The sequence below is a fragment of the Canis lupus genome, chromosome 19 (genome assembly GCF_048164855.1).
Source record: "Canis lupus baileyi chromosome 19, mCanLup2.hap1, whole genome shotgun sequence".
NCBI lineage: Eukaryota > Metazoa > Chordata > Mammalia > Carnivora > Canidae > Canis > Canis lupus.
Genome location: NC_132856.1, coordinates 44,958,206 through 44,974,578, shown reverse-complemented (window position 1 = coordinate 44,974,578; position 16,373 = coordinate 44,958,206). Strand labels below are relative to the sequence as shown.

Below are 16,373 nucleotides of genomic sequence, written 5' to 3'. Positions count from 1 at the left end.
AGCAGGGGTGGCTCTTGACGGACCAGGGCCGTGGCTGAAAAGGAGTTTAATGTCCTGGTAAGGAGGTCTGGGTTGTTCCTAATTCGCTGCTGGGATAGTCCCCTGGAGTTGAGACCTGGTGATCACCGGACCAAATGAGGAGAAGATACCAGAACTGAGCACACGGAAAAAGCTATGACTCTTCTCAGAGATCCCTAAGAGACAGGAGGTCCCAGAGCAAACTGTTGCTCCTCCCATCGGAGAGGCCAACAAACAAATACAGAGAGCCACAACTTACTGGGAAACCAGGGAAGAGAAACCTTGACTATAACTGGCAAATTGCTGGAGGTTCGGTGTAGATGGCTCTGAGAGTTAAAAACTCCAGGGGGACCCAGTCACCAAGGACCCCCATACTTTTGTGAGTTTTATCTCCAGGAGCTCAACCTGCTTCTCAGTTTCAGAGAAAAATCCTCTCATGCTTCTAGCAGGTGGTGGTGGAGGGGTGGGGAGAGGAGGGGAGGGATGATTTTGCAGTACAGCAGAGCACTCTGTTCTTCATAAGGCCTGCCCCTCAGGAGAAACTGCTTAACCAGAGCCTAACTGACTTGGAGGAAGGAAATACCCAGCTCAAGCCCAGTCTAGCCATCCTGTCCCACCTAGGGGTATGAGTGTGTCAGAGTTGCGGAGCTGAGAAGCAGTGTGAGAAGCAGAGTTGCGGCTCTGAGAAGCAGTGTGAGGTTTACAGTCCAGGGGCATAGGTACACTAAAAGACAAACCTGGCCATACCATGAATCACTTCCCCTCCTCCACACCTCATTGGCACATTACTAAAGGCCTATTTACAGCAGTTCCTTTCACCCATCATGTTTGGCCATGAAATGACAAATATGAAGCATACTGAAAAGCGAAAAACTCACTGGAGAAAAAGAGCAAGCACCAGAAGCAGACCTGGCAGGGATATTGGAATTAACAGACGTGGGAATTTAAAACAACTATGATTAATACGTAGGGGCTCTAATGGATAAAGTAGACAGCATGCAAAAACAGATTGGAAATGTAAGCATAGAGATGGAAATCCTACAGAAGAACCAAAAATAATTGCAAGGAATAAAAACACTTCATTAACAGAAATGAAGAATGTCTTACGGGTTTATCAGTGGACTGTGCATGGCAGAGGAAAGAATCTATGAGCTTGAGGATATATCAGTAGAAACCTCACAAAGTGAAAAGCAAAGAGAACAAAGACTGAAAAACAACAGAATATGCAAGGTCTGTGGGACAGTGATAAAAGGTATAACATAAGTATGATGGAAATAGCAGAAAAGGTGAGAAAGGAACAATAGAAATATTTGAGACAATAATAAACTGAATATGTCTCTCACATTAATGTCAAACACCAAACCACAAATCCATCAGTCACTTGGGTACAATGGACATCTGCAGACTACTTCAACAGCTGACCACATTTTTCTCAAGCTCATCTGGAACATTCAAGATAACAGATCAGTCACATTCCGGGCCATAAAACACACCTTAACAAATTTAAAAGAGTAGAAATCATCATACAATGGCCTGCTCTCAGACCACAACACCATTAAACTAGAAGTCAATTTCAGAAAGCTGGGAAAATCCCCAAATACTTAGAGATTAAACAATATACTTGTAAATGATACCCAGGCCAAAGAAGAAATCTCAAGTGAAATTAAAAAATATTTTGAACTAAATGAAGGTAAAAACACAACTTAAGATTTGTGGGATGTAGCTAAAGCAGTGCTTTGAGGGAAACTGAGAGCAATTGAATGTGTCTATTAGAAAAGAAGAAAGATCTAAAATCGGTCTGTGAAGCTTCCAGCTTAGGAAACTAAGTAAATTAAGCCTAAAATAGGCATAAGAAGAGAAATAACAAGAATTAGAGCAGAAATCAATGAAACTGAAAACAGGAAATCAGTAGAGAAAATCAATGAAACCCAAAAGCTGGTACTTTGAAAAATCCTAGAGAAGGGAGAGATCTTTAGAAGCCACCAGACCATCACCAGCCATGTTCTTCCCTGGGGCCATTTGCAGGTTCCGGCCTTGAGTTGAGGATCAGATTTGGTGCACCTAGAAGGATCCTATGGGGGCAAAAGAGAAACCAGCAAAACATTTGGCAAGATTGTGGAGGGCTAGGGTGATGATTTGGAAACTTCAAGATCCCTAATGGCACAGCTGGATTTACATTTGTTGAATTCTTAGGCTGTCTGCAGGGCAGGGAGTTTTAGTAAGAAAACTGTTGTATCCTATAGAGCTAATCGGTTTTCTGTTTCTTCTTGTGTGAGCTATTATATAGCTGAAGACATCAGGTAAGTGCAAAACTGGGCTGAGCATGCTTAGTTTATGAACTTCACAAATGTACAAAGGTCTTGCCCTTGGAGTGGAGGGAATAAAGAGGTGGACGGAGGCCATTCAGGGCTGAGAGCCCAGAGGCTTCTCAGAGCAATCCTCCTCCTCCCACACTTTTGCAGGTTGTCCAGCTGTCTCACACATAGGGTGGTTTCAATGCGCTCCGTGCAAGAATCCCACTGTGTAGGCAGGGTCGAGACTCTTGCCCCATTTTATGGATGAGGATTCTGGGTTTGAATAACTTGTCCCAAAGGATGCAAGTGCCAGGTGCCTGAGCTGGATTGGAAACCCACGACTCCAGTTCTCTTCACTGGAACATGGCTGATCATTAGGGATAAAACAACCAAGGAATGTGGGTCCCATGAGAGCCGAGACCTTGATGGGGTGGTATATTGCCTCTCCCAGCATCATTTGCCCCAGGGCCTGGCACACAAGGGTGGAAGCTGTACTTGTAGCATGAATGACAGCATCAGGCCAACAAGCTTTGAAAAGGAACAAAGGACTTTCCTAATGAGGGTCACTGAGGCCAAAGTTCTAGGCCATTTGGCTTTGGCTCTGATTAAGGGTCTGAGACTGCCTTTGCCATATTTTTGGAGATGTGTACCCTGGATGCTCTTACCTTTGGAGAGAGTGTGGAAAGTTCTCTGCCTCCACAGGCAGGCCACATTTCTGTTGACACGGAACAGCAGAACTAAAAGGAAACAGCTGTGCAGGGTGAGGGGCAGGGGTGGGGGATGGCTCCTCGTTGAGCCAGAAGTTTGCATGTTGTTTGGGCTGACATGGGTGGGGTGGCCAGAGATTGTTTTATATAACTCAGACTTCCAACAGCCTTGGAGATAGAAAAAAACAAAACTTAAAAGCTGAAATGTGCCTTTTATTTTTTAAAAATATTTTTATTTATTCATGAGAGACACACAGAGAGAGGCAGAGACACAGGCAGAGGGAGAAGCAGGCTCCATGCAGGGAGCCCGATGCGGGACTCGATCCCAGGACCCTGGGATCACGACCTGAGCCGAAGGCAGACGCTCAGCCACCCAGGTGCCCCTGAAATGTTCTTTTTAGAGCTCTCTTCTGATTTTTCAGCCTCCGGGCTTTGTTATCAAGATCAATCTTTGAGCAGGGAAATTGACAAAAAGACTGGACCCTGAGGGCGATGTGTTGGGGGGGCACCCCTCTCCTGGCTGAAACCACCTCCGAATTGCTCTCTTCCCACTGACTGAGGCCTCAGGACCAAGACCAGCAGAGGGGATCCTCCTGAGAGGAGGAAACCGTAGACTCCACCAGGGCTGTCAGTGGGTGCACCACAGGTGGCCACAGTGGGGGCCCTCGCCTGGCCAGGGACGGTGGGTGGTGGATGAAGGGGAGCCCGATACTTAATGGCTGTGAGCTCAACATTGACATGGTTGTTACAAAGAGCCCGTGAATCTGTCTTTTTGAAGAGTGAGCATTCCGACTACAGGCAAGCCCCTTGAGGACATGTTTTGTTCCAGAGCTTTGCCACAATGAGGACTTTAACAAGCAGAATTCTGTCTAAAGGTGATTTTCCAGAAGGTTAAAAAAGGTCCGGGAACCATATTGTAGAGGAATGTGGGAGAAAAAGGAGAAAGGCACACAGAGAGGTCACAGTGGCCAATGTCAGATGTTTGCTGGCCTCTTCCAGGACTGCCCCCTGCCTCCCTGCGGGGGATCTTTGCGATAAGTCCGCTCCTTTGCAGAGTGGGGAGCTGCTGGTTCTGGGAGGGGGACACCTGAGAGGGTGAATGGAAAGAAAGGGGCATCCCACGTTGAGGGACGGTTATACCAGACTGCAGCTTCCAACCTGCTTTTTGACACAGAGGTCGAGAGACAGTGAGCCACTTGCATTTTTTCAGCAATTAAAAATGAGGAAATGCCAAAATAGGGTTATAAAAATAGTGATATGTTTTAGAGACTTAAAGATTTATTTATTTATTTATTTATTTATTTATTTATTTATTTATTTATTTATTTATTTGAGAGAGAGAGAGAGGGGTGGGGGAGGGAGGGAGAATGTGAGGGGGTGTGGTGGAGGGGCAGAGGAAGAGAGAATCTCAAGCTGATTCCCTGCTGAACATACAGCCCAACTCAACAGGGAGCTCTGTCTCACAACCCTGAGATCATGACCTGAGCTGAAACCAAGAGTTGGATGTCCATCCAACTGAGCCACCCAGGGGCCCCCAAAATAGTGATATATTTTAAATATTTACCTTTAGGGATGCCTAGATGGCTCAGCAGTTGAACATCTGCCTTTGGCTCAGGTGATCCTGGGTCTGGGGATCGAGTCCCATATTGGGCTTCCCGCAGGGAGCTTGCTTCTCCCTCTGCCTATGTCTCTGCCTCTCTGTGTGTCTCTCATGAATAAGTAAATAGAATCTTAAAAAAAAAAAAAAAAAAAAAAAGTTTACCTTTAATGAAATTGCACTTTTAACACAGACAATAGGATTCAGGGCAAATGCTATTCATAAGACAGGACTCCCCTTTAAAACATCATCCTGAGTGTGCTACAGGCCCACTGATAGGTACAGGTTTAAAGTGTGTGATGGTATGTGTTGGGACACCCGGGTGGCTTGGCGGTTTCGCATCTGCCTTCGGCCCAGGGCATTATTCTGGGGTCCCGGGATGGAGACCCACATTGGGCTCCTTGCATGGAGCCTGCTTCTCCCTCTGCCTATGTCTCTGCCTCTCTCTGTGTCTCTCATGAATAAATAAATAAATAAAATCTTTAAAAAAAAGTGTGTGATGAACTTTTCTCTCGGGGCTGTCGGTATATCACCCAGGCCGTATAGACCCTCCTTGGGTGCCAAGCCTAAACCTGAGGAAGCCTCAAGCCAAAAAGACATCCCCCCTGCCCTGGTTTTAGAAGTCATTGTAACAGTGAGGTGACTCTTAATCACTTGTAGAGGAGCTCTGTGTAGTGCACACACACATGCACACATGTACACACGCATGCACACATGCACATACACACCTGTGAAAAGCTGCAAGATATTTGCTCACTAGTTACTAGAAAGCTCTCTACAAAAGCCGCCTTCCTGGAGAACAGAGAGTTCACTTGTCAGGTTAAGTAGGAAAGAGGCGCACTCTCCCAATGAAAGTGTGATCCCGCCTTGCTTGGGAGCCAATGGGGGACAGAGGCCTCATGTGTCCCTGCTACCTCCTGGGGCCCCCCGGTCCAGCCCCAACACTCTCCCCATAGTAGGGTCTGATCACAGCCCTCCTAGCTTGGTTTATTTTTTTGGCGTCAATTCCCTCAATCTGGGTCCAGAGTGTTTTTAGGCTTCTAGACCTGCCCTGTCGACATCTCCAGCTTGCTTGCTTTCCCACCTCCACCCCGCCCACACCCCTCCCGCTAGTGTTCAGGATTGAGAATGTGCAGTGTTTCCTCCACCAGAAGCGCCAGAAGCCCGGTCCACATTCCTCTCCTCCCCTCCCCTTCCCTCCCCTACCCCCCTCCCCTCCCCTCCCCTCTGAGGCCCTTCCTCAGCTGGGGGCCGCCTTCCTTCCTGCCCCTGCCCACTGCATTAGGTGTCCTGTGAGACCCCACTGCAGACCTGATGGCACAGTGGTCCCCTCCTGTTGAACCCCCCGGGATCCAGGCACACTGTGGAGCGGGTGAGGGGCTGATGGGACGCTAACAGGTCCAGGCACATCCCGGCGCAGCATGGCTCGTGCGTGGCTCCTGCACGACCACTGACCACCCAGAGCAGGGCGTCAGCGCCGTTATCCAGCTCCTCTGGGGAGCCTGCTTCTCCCTCTGCCTGTGCCTCCGCCTCTCTCTGCGTCTCTCATGAATAAACAAATACAATCTTTAAAAAGAGAGAGAGAGAGAACCGCAAGTCCTTTTCTTGCCATGTGCTACCCACCCCGAGCTCCAGGAAGCAAGGCTCCCCGTTAAGAATGTGCCCTTCGGCCCCCAGCTGCGTCACGGAGACAGGGGCCCAGCTGCCCCCTAAAGCCCGGTGCTCGGAGGATGGAGAGGCGGAGCCCCCTGGCACTAAGGGCACTCGCCACCCCGCAGTGCCCCAGGCCGCCAGCCGGATCCCTGGCCGCAGAGGATCCCTCCCTACCAATCTGATGGCAGGCTCCCTTGGAAGAAAAGCCCAGTCACACAATGCTGTATTCTCTTCGCGAACAATCTTCAGCTCACAGGAAATTGGCAATTCCGGTGTACGGAGCGCTTGTCCCCTGAAGCCCCGGGGAGTTAGGGTGTCTGCGCCAGGCCTCAGCGTGCGGCTCCTCCAGGCCAGGCGGCTGCCCCCGAGGTCACAGCACGCCGTCCCCACCGAGACAGCGGCAGGGTCGCCTCACGGCCAAGAGCTCCTTGGACCCATGGGTTTCTCTGTTCGGGGCTGTCCAGAATCGCAGGCCGTGTTTGCCGCTCTGTGCCTTTGTCTCCTTCAGTCTGACGCAGTCCCCTCCGTCCCAGTCCGGCCAGTTTTGAGGAACCCGGGGCCGTCGTTTTGTAGAAGGCCCTCAGTCGGGCCCCCGCCGCGTTTCTTTGGCAGGAATCTCTGGACCGACAGACAGACGTGGTGCTGCGTTCCCTCCAGGAGTCCAGGGGGCCCGCGCGCCTTCCACCTGCGCCTCGATCCGTGATGCTTACTTGGGCCACTTGACTGATTAAGCAGCGTCTGCCCAGCTTCTTCCCTGCAGGTCACTCTTCCCTTTGTAAGGGACACATGTCTCGTGGGCAGGTAACACGAGGCTCGGAAAAGATCCCGTTCCTCCTCTGATTATCGGAGCATCCACGTGCTTACCTGTGGGTGTGCTCCAGGGTGCCCACGTCATTGTTGTCATTGTCGCTTTCACGACCTTGCTGACCTTTGGGCCCTGGACGCTCCCCCAGCTCGCCCCTGTGTGCAGTTACCGCGTGTTCCCATCATCCCTTAAGCACTCTCCTGCTTTCTGGCAAAACAACTTGTTCTGGGCTCCTTTTCGACTTTCCTGCCCCAGCCCTCGAATCAGGCACGTCTCCCTCCCAGGTGCTCTGGTTCCTTTTAGTGGGAAGCTGGATTGAGAAGCCAGTCAGTCCTTGGACCCTAGGGCAGCTGGGGGCCCTGGAGGGGTTGCTCCATGGTCGTTCCAGTGACAGCTAGGGAACAGGCGTGCACGTTTCCATCTAAATTTAGAGGTTCATCTTTATATGTTCAAGCCCACAGTTGCACACCGATGGCTCTAATTTTAATCCTACACCACGTGATTCATTCTAGTTTTCTCTCTCTCCATGTTTGTACCTCCCTTCTCTGATGAGGAGTAGCCTGGCTCCCATTGTCTGGAGCAGATCTGCTTGATGGGTGGTGCCCTGTATGCAACCTACCCCTCATCCCTGCCACCCCCCACCTCCCATGCAGGATCTCTCTCTCCTCGCTTGGACTCCCACGCTCCGTGCAGAGCCTCTGCCTCCCTCCACCCTGCTGGGCCAGGACAGTATTTGCTCCCTGCTCCACCTTCGATAGCATTCTGGGGCACCGTGGCTCCCACCTCTCCCACTGTAGTCACCTTTGCTTCAGGATAGGTTGTTCGAGAAGCAGAACATGAAGCAAGGAGAGGATTCCCTGGTATTTTTAACCAAAGATGCACCAAGTGTATCGAGACAGAACCACAGAATAATCATAATAAACATTCTACAAAATCAGGCAGTGAGCCCCAGGTCACACTGTCAAGAGGCCTCGGAGTGTACCTGTTTTGGAGTCACCCCACTTGAGTTCGGATACCAGTGCTGCCCCTGGGGAGCTGGGGCCAGTTCCTTAGCCTCTATGAGACTCAGTTTCCTCAAATGTAAAATGAGGAGATGACAGCAGCTTCCCTCCTGTTGCTGGCGTGAGGCCTCCGGGAGCTAATGCCAGGGAAGGGCATGCCCCTGCACCTGCCCACCCTAACTGCTCAACAGATGTGAGCTCTGACAACCATCGTGTTTTTCAGAATTCTATAAAAAACAATGATTCTGTATTAGAAGGCAGGGCCAGGACGCTGGGTGGGTGTTCCCCGGGCAGTGAGGCGCTCCCAGGCCTTCCTCCTTTGCAGGCTTTTGTTGGCAGGCCCGCAGACGAGTCTGGGAGGGTTTCCTGGACAGAGGACCCTGTGGCTGTTGCCTTAAGACGAGCAGGCCGGGCCTCAGCTGCCACTGCTCTCCGATCCAGGCCGAAGCAGGCAGCAGCCCCAGCCAGTGCACCAGCATGGAGCTTTGGGGCACCTACCTGCTCCTCTGCCTCTTCTCCCTCCTGACCCAGGTCACGGCCCAGGAGTCCACCCCCAAGGTCAAGAAGGCTGTAAATGCCAAGAAAGGTAAGGAGGGGGACAGGGCTCCTCCCCATCTTCCAGGGAGCTGGTCAGCCTGTCCTTCACTGCTCCTGATGCTCCTTCCCTTCATTTTCCTTCTTGATAAGTCCAGGGAACTTCAGGGAAGTTCCCCCAAAGCCTGGGAGAGTTCTCCGGTACCAGGAGCGGTTGTGAGAATTGTAAGGATCACTGATTCTCGGAGTGGGAAAGAACTTTCCAGATCATCTAAGCCCACACCCACTCCCCCCATCTTCACCCCCCAAATATGTTAAAGAAATGAAACCTTGGGTTTGGCAGTGCCAAGGGGCTCTGCTTTGTAACCTCCAAGCCTGGGGTTACTCCATTATAAAATGGGGATAGTGGCATTTGCTGAAAAGCTTCTGGTTAGGATTTAATGCTACAAAACATGCAAGTGCCCAACGTGGTGCCTGGCACTTGCGATATCCCCAGTGCACAGGGGAAGAAGGGACCCAGTTAATTCTCTGTGTGACAGCGTATCACACCACCTTGAGAAAACAGAAATGGGGGAACCCGAAACCAGGATGCCAGAAGTGGGTTTGCACTCTCTCTGTTGCCTCTGGGTTTGGGGTGTCCTTGGGTTGCCTTGGCTGCTGCAGAGCCTGCCCTTGGAGCCCTGCCTGGGGTGAGGTCACCCCAGGGTGTGTTGAGACAACATGAGCGAAATGCCATGGCGATGAACCGGGCTGTCACCCCCAAAGGGCTCCGAGGCTCCGAGAGAGAGTTCCAGGGGATGAGAATGTGGATTTAGGCAGAGAAAAGGGTGGCCAGAGCCAAGAGCCTGGAAAAGGCAGGGCAAGGGGGCGTGGGCCGCCCTCAGGCCCCTCTCTGAGCCTCCTCTGTAAACAGACAGCTGCCTGTAGGCCATGGACTAGTGGAGTGTGGGAAGGTGCCTCAGGACAGCAGAGACCCCCAGGGCTGTGACAAAGAACAGAGCAGCTGCGGCGTTGACAGATGATGACCTCCAAGATTCAGTTTATAAAGTTAACGACAGAAAATCCAAAACAGAATGGACACCATGCCGATGCCACATTTACTTTGAAAAGTGGGCTTATATACAAATACGCATTTGCTTGTATATTCATAGATATTTTTTCTGGAAGGATCCATAAGAGTGACAGTGACAACCTCTGGGAAGAAAAACTGGGGAGCTGAAGGCAATCTCCGTCGGAAAGAAGACTAATGTTTTGAACTGTTTGGGTTTCTTTCTTTTTTTTTTTTATTTATTTATGATAGTCACACAAAGAGAGAGAGAGGGGCAGAGACACAGGCAGAGGGAGAAGCAGGCCCCATGCACTGGGAGCCTGACGTGGGATTCGATCCTGGGTCTCCAGGATCACGCCCTGGGCCAAAGGCAGGCGCCAAACCGCTGCACCACCCAGGGATCCCCTGTTTGGGTTTCTAAAAAGTTGTATGCAGATGTTACCTTCTATAAAATTTTCATTAAAAAGAGTCAATATCACGCACAATTGTGTCCACAAGTATTCGCTAAAATTGCCACCTAGGGAGGTTCTTTGTAGGGGAGGCACAATTCCAAAGGCAAATTATAGGATTTTTTTAAAAAAAGATTTTATTTATTTGTCAGAGAGAAAGAACAAGCAAGGGGAGTGGCAGGCAGAGGGAGAGGGAGAAGCAGACTCCCCCCTGAGCAGGGAGCCCAACGCAAGGCTCAATCCCAGGACCCCAGGATCATGACCTGAGCCAAAGGCAGACGCCTGACTGAGCCACCCAGGCGCCCCTAGAATTTTTAAATGTGGAAAATAGTTGCTAATTTCTCAAGTACCAGAGATTTATTTAATCATTCAAATCATTTATTAAAGCATGTGAAAAAAAGAGGTCAGACCAGATGGTGGCTTGGCCCTCTGCAGCTGTCACGCTGGAACTTGGCCCCAGGCGCTCTCCGTGGAGGTGGCCCCTGGAGACCCTGGGCCCTGAGGCCTGCAGAACAGCTGACAATGCCGGTGGAGCCTTCTGTCCAGCCCTGACCTTTCGCTGGAGCCCACTTCAGTGTTCTCTGACTTGCCCTGGGTTTTCTTCCTTCCACCCACTGTCCACATACACAACAGATGCTTCTAGACTGCTTCCCTGCAAAAGGGCCGATATATGCGCTGAGCAGCCTAGCAAAGGGACACCACCGTGCCCTTAAGGTGCAAATCGGCCGGAGAACCTCGATGGTTCTCACTCGGGCACTCTCAGGAGTACATCACAATCCAGAAGGCTGGTCCTTCTGGAAAGGCTGGATCTGGGGTTAGGGGCCCGGGCAGCATCTGCCTCTTCCACACATCTCCAGTGACTCCAAGGACCCGCCAGGATTGAGATTCTTAGGACTAATCAGAGTGTAGACCCAGAGCACACAAGGGGAGGGAGTCCAGAAGAGAGGCTATCCATTGGGGCTGCTTGGTGCCTGAGGGTGAGGCTGTGTGCAAAGCCCCCACCTTGGCCTCCGGGTCAGGGGACAGCCCTGGGTGCTTCTGGGAGCTCATCTGCTCATGGTGGGAGGTGTAACTCTGGCCGGCTACATAGGGGTCAGCAGGAGGCGAGGCATGTGGGGGAGGCGCAGGTGGCTGGAGCTCTAGTGGCCATGTGGCCTCACCTGCCAGGGCAGCGCAGGTGGGCAGGATGGCCTCACAGGAGGTCACAGGCCCTCAGAACAGGGAGACCTGGAAGTCTTTCAATAACATGCATCAGGAATCTGAGGCTCCGAAACAGAGAGGGGTAGCACAGAGCCTCCTGACTCCTTGCCCAGAGCTGCAGAGACATTCCCTACTCCTACACTCGGGTGGAGCACTGTTGGTGCCTTCCTCCTTGACCAGTCCCCAGAGGGCCCCTTGCACACGTGGGTACCTCGGTGCAAATTACGAAGGCACCCCTCTGAGTTGCCAAATTGTAGAAGGGCACCCCTTTCTCTGATCTGTCTCAGCATAGCCAGGGCAAAGCTTAGGGACTAGACATGAGCCCACACTCGTCCCCTCTGCTGAGTACCTTTGTGCCGTAGGCAACTTGCACAACCTCACCTGGCACCCTGTGCCGGAGCATCACATGACTGGGCACAGAGCTGCCACGAGCTTGCAAAGGCAGAGGCCCAGCACATGAGGCACACGTAACCTTGCCAGGCTAGTTTGCCAGTCCTAAACCCTCCTCCCCCTACCACTTTTTTTTTTTTTTTTTTTTTTTTTGCTTATCCAGGTGTTATTTCCCTCATATTTGATAAGTTACATCACTAATTTCTGCATATACACGTTTCTTGCTCGCATTTGTTTCTTGAGATTTCCTTGCAAAAGCATCTTATGAGTGGACAAAGGCTCTGCCCTCATTGCTCATGACCTTGGACTTTACACAGGCACAGCTAAATGGTCCATGGAAGCGCTTCCCTGCCCTCTACCCCACGCAGCCTTTCCTGAAGCCCTTGGGGTTTCAGTAAGATTGGGGTCCACCCACAGAGCCCTCAGCCTGCACACACAGAGAGACACCCCCCCCCTGCCCCTGCTGGCTCCCGCATAACCAGCTCCCAACAGGCCTCAATGCTCAGGATGGCTCACGTTAGGAACGTGCTCCCGAGCCGTCCCAAGCCTGGGGAGGATCAGACCTGGCGCCACGTGCCCCTGGCTTCGGAACAGGCCTGCTGGCGGCCGGCTCTGCCATCCTCGGCCACTCGCTTCATCCTGGCTTCGGTTTCCTGCTTGTGAAGTGGTGCTACAGGAGGGGTGCATTACACGGGTCACATGGGTTGACTGTGAGCCAAGCACTGTTCACACGCTTGACCTCTCTCTTCTTCAGAGTCCTCTCAGGTGGGGCTCTTTGTATTTAATTAAATTAATTTATTAATTTATTTATTAATGAGAGACACAGAGAGAGACAAGAGACACAGGCAGAGGGAGAAGCAGGCTCCCCACAGGGAGCCCGATGTGGGACTCCATCTCGGGGCTCCAGGATCACGACCTGAGCTGAAGGCGGCCGTTCAACTACTGAGTCACCCAGGTGCCCCTGAGGTGGGGCTCTTATCAACCCATTTCACAGATGAGGAAACTGACTTCAGGGAGGCGGAGCAACTTGCCCCGGGTCACTCACATCCTTGTGACCTCAGAGCCCAAGCATGCGGGCACCTGTGGTGTCACACTCAGCCCTGGGCTGGAGCGCCTGCCCATCCTGTCCATGCTCTGTTGCTCTAGCCTAGGGAGGTGAACTTGGCAGGTCTCAAGGGCATCTGGCTCTGCTTCCTATGCTTTGCTCTCCCCTGGAGCTGGGAGGGTGGTTGGGGGGGCGGGGCACTCCCGGCCCCTTCCAACCCCAACCCCATCCGACCCCCAGCAGTTCTTCTAAACACGTGGATGGGTTTCACTTGAGTAAGACCAAGTGAAGGATACGTTTCTCAGCAGATGGAAAATCACAAGCAGTTACTTAGACTGTCACCAGCAGGGACAGAGAGAAAGTAGACCAAGATAGCAAGGTCTAGGGGTATCCTTTCCCTTGTCCCCTTGGGTGGTTGATGGAGGGCGGGTTTATCCTACCCCGTCCTTGCCCTGCCCCATCCCTACTGCCTTCTTCACGTGTTTGAGATTGTCTCTGTCCTAGATGCTGTGATCCCCAAGATGTTTGAGGAGCTCAAGAGCCAGGTGGACAGCCTGGCCCAGGAGGTGGCTCTGCTGAAGGAGCAGCAGGCCCTGCAGACAGGTGAGTGCAGACGGCAGTGCACCAGAGTAGGGCTTGGGCCAGGGCAGCCGCAGTGAGTGTGTTTGCAGCTTCCAGTCAGTACCAGGGCCCTGGCTGTCGGGCCAGCCCTGTAGGCCCAGATTCTGGGTTCAGGGAGCCCCCTCCTCAGCCTGCTTCCTCTCCGCCAGATCCCCTGATGTGTGTGCAACTGGGAATGTTCTCAAAGGACAGAGACTCTCCCACAAGGCTGCATTAGCGCCTACCGGAAGCATGGCCCCAGGAGCAGCCTGGAACAGGGGCAGCAGCCTTCCTAATGAGCTCCCACAGGACCCTCCACTCCGCCAGCCCCCGCAGCCCTAAGGGGCACGTTAGCTTCGCTCCCCTGTGTGTCAGCAAATTTGTGGATGCTGTTACTCTTAATCATCCTAATTATGCCGAGGCAGGGCTTCTCATACTTACTTTAAATGGGGAAACTGAGGCACAGAGCGGTCCTGTTCCTTGCCCACGCTCACCCGGCTGGTTAGTGCAGATTAGGATCTGAGCGGGAGCAGCGGGTGCATGCTGGGTGTGAGGAGAGGTTGGTTTCGGTCTTCCCGGCCCTGCACTAATCGGATAAGCAAAGATGGACATGGTCACACAGCTGCAGAGCCTGGGGGCAAGGTCGGGTCTCCTCCAGGGCCACCTAACCTCTCTCTCTCCACCATAGGGTCTCAGACTCGCCCACTCCTCTGCCCCGGGGAACACAGAGAATACAGACTGACAATAATAGATAACACTCAAAAAAAAAAAAAAAAAAAAAGATAACACACGTGAGCCTGGCACTGCTCCAAGGGCTTTATGTATATTAACTTTTAATTTTCTTCCCAGAAAACCCATGCAGTGGGCTTATTGCTATAACCCCACCTCCATTTTCCACCAGGAAGCTGAGTCTCTTGCTAACAGCCCGAAGGGCAGAGTCTTGCTCTTAGCTCTGTCGATGCTTCCTCTCCAGTTATCTTCCTGGGACCCGCCTGGGCCCCTTCCTGGGCAATCTATAAATCTCCCTGTGCTCACAGCCATCCTCTCAGCTGTTGCTTCTCTGACAGCATATCCTGACCTTTGGGCCCTCCCTCGACCTCCAGATCCTTCTCACTGGGCAGTCTGCACCCGCTTCTTCCCACCCAGGTCTTTCTTTCACCAGGCACACTGGCCATCCTTCTCTCCCTCTAACATGCCATACTCTGTCCCCTCTACCACAGGGCCTTTGTACCTGCTGTTCTGGCAGCCTGAATGGCTCCCCCAAGATCCATCTAATATGCACACCTCTAGCATCATCACTGTCTCAAGACTTTTTTTAGAATTAAAAAAAATATTTTGTTTATTATTCATGAGAGACAGACACAGGCAGAGGAAGAGGAAGGCTCCCTGCAGGGAGCCCGATGCGGGACTCGATCCTGGGACCCCAGGGTCATGCCCTGAGCCAAAGGCTCAACCGCTGAGCCACCCAGATGCTCCTGTCTCAGGACTTCCTTGTCTCAATCAGGCTCCTCAGTTATAACTCTCGCAAAATGATGTTCTTTCCTTCATCATATTTATTGCAGTTTGTAACGATAGATTCCTTTGGTGATGTATGTCTGCCTCCCCTGCTAGGTGATAAGCCCAGGAACACGGGGGCCACGTTTGATTGCCTTCTCTCCCACCACCTCGCCTACCGCATATCAACACTCGGGAAATTTTTGTTGAAGGGAGGACAAACACATGATTTTGTACAACCTGCTTAATACAGCAGGTAGGGTGAAGGGGCTCTAGAGGGGAAGCGTCCACCATGTTTTTGCTTCAAGTAAATAGAACACCTAACAGGAGCTTAAACAAAAAGTGAGTCTGAAAGAGGGTAGCTGTTAAGTTTTTGTTCAGAAGCCTTGCCTCATGGTCCCAAGGTGGCTGCCCTGGCTCCAGACATCATGAGTGCATGCAGAGCAAGAGGTAGGAGAAAAGGTGGCCCGGCCAATCATCAGGCGAGTGAAAGTCTTCCATTTCCACCTTATTGATCACGGCTCTATCATATGACCACCTGTAGCTTGGATGCAAAAATGAAGCTTACCCAGCCTCTGTAGTGGAGGCAGACAAGGGGCTTGAGAGAAGGGGGTTGAGAACGGATGTTGACTGAGTCAACCAGCAGTACCTGCCACAAAGGGAATGTTTTTCAGAAGCACAGTGCCATTCTGGGTGTCAGTCTCCTCTGCAGAGAGGAAGGTTGGGGGGAGATTGCAGGGCACGCTGGAAGGTGTCTCTCCCGTCTAAGCTTTGTGCTTGGGCAGAGCCCCTTGAGGTGAGGTGATGTGGTGGGGATTTCCCCCCACAGAGTCCATGGCATCTGGCAGTTTCCCCACCCCCACCCCACAGGGCTGCTGATTCTCTGGACACGCTCAGGCCTCCCGAGCTGGCAGGGCCCTTCAGCATTGCCCTGCCTCAGGCAGGGATGACCTGTCTCTACGCTGCCACATCCCCCAGGCCCTGGATGCCGCGCGGGGAGGGGCGTGGCCTCGAGTTTGCGGCTGCACCTGCACCTGCACGGCCTGGCCCGCTGCACCGGGAGGGGCGTGGCCTCGAGCTTGCAGCTGCACCTGCACCTGCACGGCCTGGCCCGCTGCACCGGGAGGGGCGTGGCCTCGAGCTTGCAGCTGCACCTGTACGGCCTGCGCAGCCGATGGGCCGAGGGGCCGGGGGATCTGGGCTGTGCCTCGGCGTCCATCGCAGCCCAAGGCTGGGTGCGGGCAGGGGCCGTCGGGGGCCTGGGGTGGGGGTCCCCCCGGACCCCGCGTGACGGCCGTCCCCCCCCCCCCGCAGTCTGCCTGAAGGGCACCAAGGTGCACAGGAAATGCTTCCTGGCCTTCACGCAGCCCAAGACCTTCCACGAGGCGAGCGAGGACTGCATCTCGCGCGGGGGCACCCTGGGCACCCCGCAGTCGGGCTCCGAGAACGACGCGCTCCACGACTACCTGCGCCAGAGCGCGGGCGCCGAGGCCGAGACGTGGCTGGGCCTCAACGACATGGCGGCCGAGGGCGCCTGG

At 52.8% G+C, this 16,373-nt stretch overlaps 1 protein-coding gene across 1 annotated transcript in view; it reads left to right on the top strand.

Annotated features, from left to right (window-relative positions):
* The first annotated feature begins 8,316 nt into the window (after positions 1-8,316).
* CLEC3B (C-type lectin domain family 3 member B) overlaps positions 8,317-16,373 on the top strand; it is an 8,728-nt gene continuing 671 nt past the window's right edge. Inside the window, exons 1-3 of the mRNA XM_072788169.1 lie at positions 8,317-8,661; positions 13,246-13,344; positions 16,150-16,367. Of these exons, the coding sequence (XP_072644270.1) occupies positions 8,553-8,661; positions 13,246-13,344; positions 16,150-16,367 (426 nt within the window). The 5' untranslated portion in view covers positions 8,317-8,552. The remainder of the gene's footprint in view (positions 8,662-13,245; positions 13,345-16,149; positions 16,368-16,373) is intronic.